The 10011-nt window shown below is 44.2% G+C and overlaps 1 protein-coding gene across 6 annotated transcripts in view; it reads right to left on the bottom strand.

Annotated features, from left to right (window-relative positions):
- The window catches only part of hdac5 (histone deacetylase 5), a 49673-nt gene that overhangs the window by 28888 nt on the left and 10774 nt on the right, over positions 1-10011 (bottom strand). For 5 of the 6 annotated variants that reach the window (XM_068731528.1, XM_068731527.1, XM_068731526.1 and 2 more), the window contains exons 2-3: positions 7135-7304; positions 1194-1468 (exon numbers count right to left, since the gene is read on the bottom strand). In XM_068731528.1, coding sequence (XP_068587629.1) covers positions 1194-1350 — 157 coding nt within the window. In that variant the 5' untranslated portion in view covers positions 1351-1468; positions 7135-7304. The remainder of the gene's footprint in view (positions 1-1193; positions 1469-7134; positions 7305-10011) is intronic. The other variant, XM_068731531.1, reaches the window with a different exon arrangement.

Below are 10011 nucleotides of genomic sequence, written 5' to 3'. Positions count from 1 at the left end.
ATCTGCTCTTTGCCTTGAAAGTCTTGAGTGACTCCTTGATGCGCCTTTCTGTTGCATTTGTATTTGGAATTAGAAATGATTGAGTTTCTTTTGTTTGTATGTCGGCGGGGTTAGTGCATGGACAGATGAGTGGGTCAGTAGATGTTTTTTGAGGTGGGATTATTCTTAGTATTCTTTCATATTCATGCTTTCGGTTTTGGAACTACAGTTCCTATAATAAGGGGCTTTTAGGGGACGTAAACAGGAAGTATTCTGTTGCCTTGGAGTCAGTGAGTTAGCTTTTTTTAGCCTATATATTTACATTTTGGTAAATTGGCATGAAAATACTCATCTGCAAGTATTTTGCATCAAAACTTGCATCATACCGGCGTTGATGGGAATTTGCGACAGCGTGAACACTTGTCTGGCGGTCTGAGGTCAATCGTTGCACAGCCTAAAGCTACCGTGGGCCATTTCATCGAGTGGATTTAGAGTTCCCTCTGGTAAACAGTAACGCTGCGTTTATGTCAAGGGCTTTTATTGTGAAAGGCAAGAGCGGAAGGAGTGGATCTGGTCCGCGCTGCCGTTGTCGAAGTTGAAAAGCGTAGTAAAGTTTCAGTTCGGACTGCGGGGCCTCTTGTGTTGTCATCTACTGCAGTGTACGTTTTTAATACGTCCGGTTCGGAATAAGTTCGTTCCGCGCAACGTGATTGGTTGACGTCTTTATACGCGGTGCGAAAGCTGCAAAAAAAATAAATAAAAATGAATAAATAAACCTAAAAAATTAAGCGTTTTTTTGCTGCGTAACATTCACTTTCTGTGTGAAAGTACTCATGGCAAAAATATATCAAAATAATATTTTAATCGCACAAAAAAAAAAAAAAAAATGCGTTTAGCCATTATTGATTCCTGTTTGCCAATGATTGTACGGACAGCTATCACTTGATTACTTTGACACTAAAGAAACATTCTCAGGCAAGTCCTCAGCAGATTGATAGAAGTGTATGGACATCAGAGGGGATGATATCCACTGAGTTATGACTCTGAGAAGCAGCACAAACTTTGACGCAAAAGGCAGCAATGGTTGCTTCAAACGGATCCAAACCTTTAGTCCGATGCCCAATCAAAAACCTCCAGTACACAGCAGCCAGCCACCCCCCCCCCCCACCCCCACCACCCTCCCCTCCTTCTCCTTTCCCCAGATGATGACTCACCGGCGGTGGGCATGGCAGTGCTGGAGCCCCGGTTGCCACTCAGGAGCTCCAGAGGCTGGTGGTGGCTGTCTGTGCCGGCAGAGGAAAAACAGGACTCCGTCTCATAGATGGTCTGCAACATGGCGCACAATCCTGACACCGTGGGATGCAACAGCATGCCAATACGAGAGGCGGAGCTCGATTTTGTCACAAACGAGAAAAACAAAACAGCAAAAAAACGCCCGGTCAGTTCGTCTTCCGAGGCGTCGGCATGGTTCAGTCGAGGATTCAGGGTGCTAGAGACGATGGGGAAGGTGAGGGGGGTAAAAAAAAAAGGTATTAAATCGTGGATTACTCGTTCCAGGATGGAATAAATAAATCGGTTACTTCGAAACTGACAACTTCAAAATGTTCTGTGCTTCTATTGCAAAACGATGCGAATGAAAAAGCACCGTGAATTCCATCAACAACTCCCCCCCCCCCCCCCCCCCAAAAAAAAACTCCTCTGTGCTTTTATTGTGTAATCCAGCAAGCATATCCTGTTCAGGCTGCAGTCTCAGTGGGGTTTTTGCAGGTAGCCTTTCACTTCCTCTTTAAAATCCTCCTTTTTTTCTTGTTGCAGCCCCGGCTGCAGGTCCAAAGAAAGCCCCCTTCCTCCTCTGCTTGGCTTTGAGGAATGAAACCAAATTTAGGAAGTGCAGACTTTGCAAGGACCTGAAATGTGACTTTTCTGGTCAGCTGGTCTCGTCGACATCACCTGCAGTCCCGACACTCTGCTGGCTCCCCCGAAAAACAGTGACGGTGGCTGGCGTGTTGCGGATGGAAGAAAAAAAAAAAAAAAAAAAGTTTCCTCCGGTGCACCGAGTCTCCACCGGGCAAACCGAAGAGGCAAAAGCACCGGGGGGGGGGGGGGGGGGGGGGGAGGTGATCGACGAAATCCTGCCGCCGTGTGGAACCGTGCATTTCCCACAAGCCGGGGAGTGATGGGAGGGATCGGGCGCTGCAGCCTCTCGCTTCCTTCTCACCCGCAAGCTAACGGCACAACACGAAATACAGAGAGGAGAGGAGGAGAAGCAGAATTCCCCTGCTCAGCTGCATCAAAGGATCCTCATGCCGCTCTCCTCCTGGCCGACGCGAGAGAGAGGAGAGGAGGAGGAGGAGGAGGAGGAGAGGCGAGGACGTAAATAGCTTTGGGAGAGCGCTCCCCGAGGTTCCATGCTTCCAAAATTAGAAACGAAGCGCTGAGGCTGAGAGAGAGAGAGAGAGAGAGAGAGAGAGAGAGAGAGAGAGGAATGGAAGGGAGGAGGGAGGGAGAGGGAGTGTAATAAAAAATTAAAAAAAGAGAAGAGGAATTGTGAGGAGAGGAGGACGAATAGGCGAGTTAGAATCCTCCCCAGAAAAACAGCAAGGGACCACACGTTGTCTTCTTATGGGGGGGGGCAGTGGAGCTCTGAGCAGCGACCAGAAACAGCTGCTGGTCAGACGGCTAATATTCACTGTCTGAGAGTCAGAGTGTGTGAGTGTGTGTGACGCTCTTTGAGCTGCTGAATGAACGTTGAGGAGAGAGGGAGGGAGAGAGAGAGAGAGAGGGAGAGAGAGAGAGAGAGAGAGAGAGAGAGAGAGAGAGAGAGAGAGAGAGAGAGCAAAAGTGGATCACTGGGTGGAAAGGAAGTTGGACGGATGAGGAGAAAGTCAACAACGGCTCGTTTCATCCCAGAAGCCTCGGCGACACACAGGAGGAGGAACACTCCCTCAACAGCCATCCCTCCCTTTTCACCTTCATTCATTCATTTTTTTTTTCTTCATCGTTTTTTGCCACATGTCTCTGTTGTTAGAATTATTATTATGATTTTTTTTTTTTTTTTTTAATTAAAAAGATGCATGCGGGGGGGGGGGGGGGAGACGCATTTACCAACACAGGAGATGGGGGTTGGGGGGAGTGTAGCTGAAAATAGCCTGGCAGGGAGGAGGAGGAGCTAGAGATAAAAATAGACAGACAGAGAGCGAGAGAGAGAGAGAGAGAGAGAGAGAGAGAGAGAGAGAGAGAGAGAGAGAGAGAGAGAGAGCAGTAAGCCTACAGCTCTGGGGTGGGGCGGAGGGTGAGGGGGCTGTCATGTTCCTGTGACCTCTTCCTCCTCTTCCTCCTCTTCCTCCTCTTCCTCCTCTTCCTCCTCTTGGTTTTGTGTTGATGCCGCGCTGCTACCAGCTCCTCCTGTACGGTGACAATCAACAGCCAGACTCGGCTCCAGCATTGCGACACTATAGGGACGGAAATAACTCCCGGATCAATTTGGTGATAATTTGCGTTTCACTTACTTTGACGTGTGTCAACATCCACTTAGACGACTGGCACTAAATTTAGCCAAAGACGCTCGCGGTCCCCAGAGGATGACTCCTGACTTTGCCGGTGATCTTCAGCCATCCAGCATCATCATCGAGTGAAATATGTTTTTTCCCCCCCGATACTTCAGACCGACTAACACTAAAATGAATCGATTGATGGCCATGAAGCTCTGGATCTGGGGACATTCATGGTCCCCAGATCCACAATTCTGATGACTTTGTGAAAACGCAACGATTTACAAATCTCCTTCCAACCTCTCAGGTAACGAGGATCACGACAGTATATTTGACGGACATCGCAAATGCGATATGATTAATCGTTTTTACGTCATTATTCTGATTTTCATTGAAAAATATATGAAAAATGATTATGGTTGTGGGGATCTGTACCAAACAAAGGAGTGTCCTTCAGTCTGTCATGTGAAGGCCAGGACATCTCTGCACAATATCTGATCTAAAATGGTATAGTGAGACATATGTGACATTTTTGGAAAAAGAATTGTGCAGCTCCAGTAAGTCAAGACCCCCATAAGAAACCATCCAACACCGGACCCCCAGGAAAACCACAATGGGTTGTTTCTACACAAATGTGACGGAGAATCTAGAAAATGTGTTTTTATAACGGAAAAAAAAAGCTGCGCCGCTCACTTCTCTCTCACTCGGCTGTCGGCGGGTATTATTAATTGAAACGGCTCGCTGCTATTTATAGTATTTGTTTGTTCCATTCAGCGGCTCAGTCCTGAGCGACGCTGCGCTTTAAGGAACAGATTCCACTGTTTTAACGGAGTGTGACGGCGTTGTCGCTGACTGCTGGAGTGCTTCCAAAAAAAACAAAACAAAAACAAAAACACAGGATCAGGACAAATGAGCTAGTATGCTAAAGATGAACGGCGTCGGTACGGATCCAGAGGATCAGCTCAGGTCAATTCTGATCATTTTGACAATTTATTTTCGATGCATTAACACCTATTCCTCAGCTTCTCAGCTCTGGCGTCATCGCCGTGACGAGTTTCCTTTTTTCGGTAATATTCAAGCCATTGTATGATCACCTTCATCCCACCTCCTCCTCGTCCTCACCTCCTGCGTTAAACAGCTGCGTGTCCCTCGAGAAGACTAAGGGCTGCCTCGGAGTGACTCACGAGAGACGAATACAGAGAGACGAATACATGGAAAGAGGAGGAAATGTAAAGGCTGATAAACGGATCTTTGAGCTGAACTCGAGCTGCTGCAACGGTTACGTCTCAAAGACTCGCTCTGCTGTCTTACGCCCCTTTCACATCACTTTGTCAGCAGGAGAGAGACGGAGAGAGATGGCACTGACCAGGCAACATGTCTCCCATCTTAATGGTCTAAACACATCTGCTAAAGGTGTGTGTGTGTGTGTGTGTGTGTGTGTGTGTGTGTGTGTGTGTGTGTGTGTGTACTGCAGTAGCTCAGCGGATGACTCATCTCTGCGTTTCTATTTGAGGCGCATCAACCCCTGGAGTCACATTGCTGTCTGTGTGTTTATGTGTGTGTGTGTGTGTGTGTGTGTGTGTGTGTGTGTGTGTGTGTGTGTGTGTGTTATGTACTACATCTGTATCCATGACAACCGCGTTACAGTCAAGTCAGTCGACCAGTCACTCAAGCCGAGACAAACGGTGTCAAGAAATACCAGCGGAAGGGCCGTACAGGTGTCTTTGACTGTCTGCTACCCGAAAAAATGCATTCGTCCGCCTTCCAACAAACACACTGATTCAACAATTTTGAATGTAACTCACAGGTTTTAATGCACATAACACATCCATGGCTCAGTACTGCTGCGCTATATTTTTTTGGCATCCTGATCTATGAGAGCATCCTCCTAAATAATTGGATGTAGGTCTGGCTGATAGATACATTCAACAGGGGGTCCGCAACCCCTAGGGGGGTCCGCGGAGGTACTGCAGGGGGTCCGCGAAATTTTAGGTTGATTAGACTATTTTATTTTATTTTTTCCCAAACATGAATCTGTCCATTATTTTAATGGTTCAGTATTGTATGCAAGATAACAGGTGCGTTTATAAATGTCAGTGGCACGGCCACCCTACTCACTGTACCTTTAAAATAATAACATGAAGATATGAACCTGTGTATTATTTGAATAGCTTAGTATTGAATGTACAATAACAAGTTATGTTTATACATGGCACTAGGCCCAGTTTAATATGAAACACAATGTTATACAATATATATATAGTAGGGGGTCCCTGCTCCATCTCTCTATCAGTTTGGGGGTCCTTGGCCTGATAAACATTGAAGACCCCTGGACTATATTGTGATATATATTGCTATCAAGATATGAAATTACCAGGATAGAAGATTTTGGCCTTATCGCCCAGCCCTGACTGTACGTATACTTGTGGTGCTCTGATCTTTTACTCTATGACTAAACTGAGGGTTAAGATCTCAAGGAATAGAACATTTTTGATGTGTGCCAAAACGTTGTACTCTGGTCCCCAGAGGATAAACCCTGTGGACTGTGACGATCCCCTGACTTTATACTTAGTGCCACCATGAGGTTGACATAAAGCGCTTTTGAGTAAAATACATCATGGATTGCCGTGAATGTTTTTTTTCTTACGTTCATGTCCTCCTCAGCATGAATGGTAATACATTTTCATTCAGCAAAATGTCAAATATATACATGAGGAAATACTGTACCTGCAAAGCTATTCCCATGAGCCTCGGCTGTACTTTGTGTTTAGTGCTAGCTAGCATACCAAAATGAAAAACTAAGACGGTGACCATGATTATATCCGCAGCATGTTAGCATTCTCATTGTTAGCATTTAGCTTAAAGCACCATTGTGCCTATGTGCAGCCTCACAGAGCTGCTAGCGTGACTGTACACTCTAGTCCTTTTTCCTTCTTCTGCCGGTACTGATTTTTTTGTACTGTGACTACATTCATTTTTGCAAAAAACAAAACAAAACTACTGATTGTATACGATATAGGATTTAGTGAATGAATGAACAAGGGGTTGGTTTTGGACACAGCTGACGCTATAATGTTGATGTTTAGCAGATGTTGTGTGTTAGCATGCTAATATCGGCTAATTAGCACTAATTGAAATTATTGAACTCTTTGAAATTCAACCTGTTGCCAAATTTATTCGTAATCAAGGCAAAAGTTATAGATATTTTAAACTGGACCAAAGTATACATTACATAAAGAGTTAGTATACTGAGCTGTTGGCTTAAAAAGGTTCCCTTTATAAAAATGTACTAAGCTGACAAGTGCAACAACAAACAACTGAGTAATCCAACCCTGAGAGAGGGAATAAAAAAGGCTAAAAGCTTGCATTGCTCATATGGATTCAACTGAGATATCAGAACAGTTTACAGAGGTAATGTGAGCGAATGTGAATAACAGCAACTCTTGATTAAAACAGATAAACTAGCGATGCTCTCCAGTCGCAAGCCAGTCCCCAGTGTCTTAGCTACCGCCACCATGAAACTCAACGCCAGCGCAACCAGTCGGACACCGTTTCATTCGTCCAACGAGCAATACGGCACAAAGGCACCGGTCTCTCTCCAGTTACACCGGCATTAACCACGGCAGCTCTTTAGGATAGGAAGACGGACCGATACGAGACTTACCTGAGGCGTGTGAGGAATTCATGAAGGTCGAACCTGGACCGCCCTCCCCAATCCCTCCACTGTGTGCACGCGTGTGTTAAAGTGGGTCCTCTGAGTCGGCCATGTGGTGGGGGACAGAAGACGGACGGGCAGACGGACGAATCAGGCTTTCCTCTCAATGTTGGCTTTTTCTGCAAAAGAGAAAGTTACGTTTTTTCAGCACTTGCTAGTCATTCTATTCATTGGTTGTAGTTGTTTTTTTTCCAGTTATTGTTTTGTCTGTCCATGTTGAAGCGGTGATAGGTGTTGTATCAAGGGTTTTGAATGTGGTGTCATTTTCTAAAACGAAAAACACATGAGCAGAAGTGCAAGGAATGGATTAGTGTGTTCGAAACATGCATTTCTAACGTTAGCCGCTAATTTATAGCTGCTGTAAAATAGCAGCTTACTAACTGTGGGCTAGCAGCTAATGTACTTAGCTAGCATAAGGAATGGATTAGTGTGTTCAAACATGCAAGTTAGACACTAATTTATAGCTGCTGTAAGTTAGCAGTTAACACCCAATGTGGGTGACCATGGCTAAGTGGAGAGCAGGGCCGCCTTTCAATCAGAGGGTTGGCGGTTCGCTAGTCTCATGTCGATGTGTCCTTGAGCAAGACACTTAACCCCAAAATTGCTCCCGTAGCTGTGCCTACGGTGTGTAGATAGATACTGAATTGTAAGTCGCTTTGGATAAAAGCATCTGCTAAATTACCGTAATGTAATGTAATGTAACTAACTGTAAGTTAGGAGCTAACGTACTTAGCTAGCTTACTAACTACAGTAGTGACCTAACCCATCTGACCAAGGAGAGGGTCGAAGTCTTCAAATTAATTCCATTTGTAGTATTTCCGTATCGTTGTTGAAGCTCGTCCGGGATGCTGCCGCGTCAGAGTTGAGGCTAACGTTAGCAGATCTGTCCTGTTGTCTCTTGGATTTTGGGTTAGCTTACACGCCGTTAAGCCGTTTCCACTAAAATGAGTTTACCGGTGGCTTCTCCTCCTCTGTGTCTATTTTTTTTGTTTTAACATCGGACGAGGAAAGGATGGAGGAAGAAATGCACTCAATAAATGACCAGCATTCTGTGCAACAACTTCCTGGAGTCAGTAAAGGCGATACGGTCGCGAAACGCTCCAACTAGTACCTGCATTGCTACGGCATTCAGTTTCACTGTACTTTGGTTTCTTTATTGTCTCCGGATGAAGAGAGTTTGACAGGTCCCAGGAGAAAAGCCCAGATAGAACTAATGACATTAGTGAAAAAAAAGATAACTATTTTCGACTTAACTTTTAATATTTTTTAATCCTGGTCATGACTCATCTTGAGTGGTTTGTCAAAAAAACAAAAGACGTAATTGTGTCATCACAAGACCTCCTTTGATGTTGAAGGTTATAGCAGAACTATCATAGAGAGCCACATAAGAGGCCTTTTGATTGTAATATCACATGAGAGCTACATTGTGAGCCACAGCGGAACTCTAGTGGCACCAGTGACGGCATAACTAGTGACGACAGGAGCTACAGTAGAGCTATCTAGTGGGCCACGGAGATACTATCAAAAGGTTAGAGTAAATTAATATACCTCAATTTTATGAATAAAAATATAAAAAAAACAAAGTAACTCACTGAAAAGCATAACTCTTAATGACCAGTGACATTTGAATATCACCACGCATCATCAGCCAGAGACAAGCGTGTTGCTTCTACTGTAAGCTAGCTAACGTTCCCTCGGATGCAGTGACACAAAACGGAAAGTGATGTGAGAGACGACCCTGCGTCAGTAAAAAGCTCCGACGTGCGTGGTGAGGAAATAACTGAATACATTCAACTTGGATTCATAATGGCAGGCGGTGATGGGTGCAGCTGACAGGCTTAACACGTTTATTTTCTCACCTTTGTGTTCTAATTTCCTCACTTATGTGAGAAAGTGATTCTCGGATTTTTGTTTTTAACAATCAGTAGTGGGCCTTAGGTGACAAAGTGTATAATGAATGTTTTGAACGTAGTTTATTTAATTTCTTATCTAATTTCCACGTGTTTCATCCTTATTTACTTTTTAAATTTGTATCCTATCTTGGGTTTTGTATGTTTGTTTTATATATATATATATATATATATATATATATATATATATATATATATATATATATATATATATATATATATATATAGATATTTCCATATAACTCACAACTTCTGGCCTTAGCTCAACTTGCGTCTCGCTGCTCTATATTTCAGAGTGTTCCTGCTTCTGTATGTCGTGTCCTGAAGTGACACTGGTGTTTGAACAGGAATTACACGGAATTAAAAAAGAACAAGCTGCACCCTGTTGCTCACCGAGACTCCCCTGGTCCTCTGGCGCCACCGACTGGTCTCGTGCGGTGCAATCTATGTGTATGGAAGCACGAGAGGGAGAAAGAGAGGGCCGTACGTGACAGTAACTACTTGTACGGTGCAGTAAACTGGACTAGCTGTATACAATCTAATGCGATCCAATACAACAGCCCCACAATCGATATTCAAAATGCGGCGTTTTTGGCAAAGTGATTCAATTCTATGGTGCCATTTGAAGCTGCAGTTGCGGCGGTGTTTCTAGTGTTACGTCTCAGTCATGATGGTGTGAAGGTAAAAAAAAAACAAAAAAAACTTTTAAATCAAATTGAGTGCAACATTATCAAAGACATACAACTCCTGAAAATATTAATTTCCTCAAATTTCAAGTTTCAAGAACCCCCAAAAACTCAAAAAGGCACCAGTAATTTCCATTACATCCCACTTAATTAATTCCTTACGTGCATCTGGGGAGGATTACGTTGCACATCACTACTTCACTGACACTGAGAAAAGCAGCATAGCATGT

Source organism: Cebidichthys violaceus, unplaced genomic scaffold, assembly GCF_023349555.1.
Source record: "Cebidichthys violaceus isolate CVI_PGR_0920_01 unplaced genomic scaffold, fCebVio1.0.p SCAF_52, whole genome shotgun sequence".
NCBI lineage: Eukaryota > Metazoa > Chordata > Actinopteri > Perciformes > Stichaeidae > Cebidichthys > Cebidichthys violaceus.
This window is presented reverse-complemented; position numbering and strand designations above follow the sequence as displayed.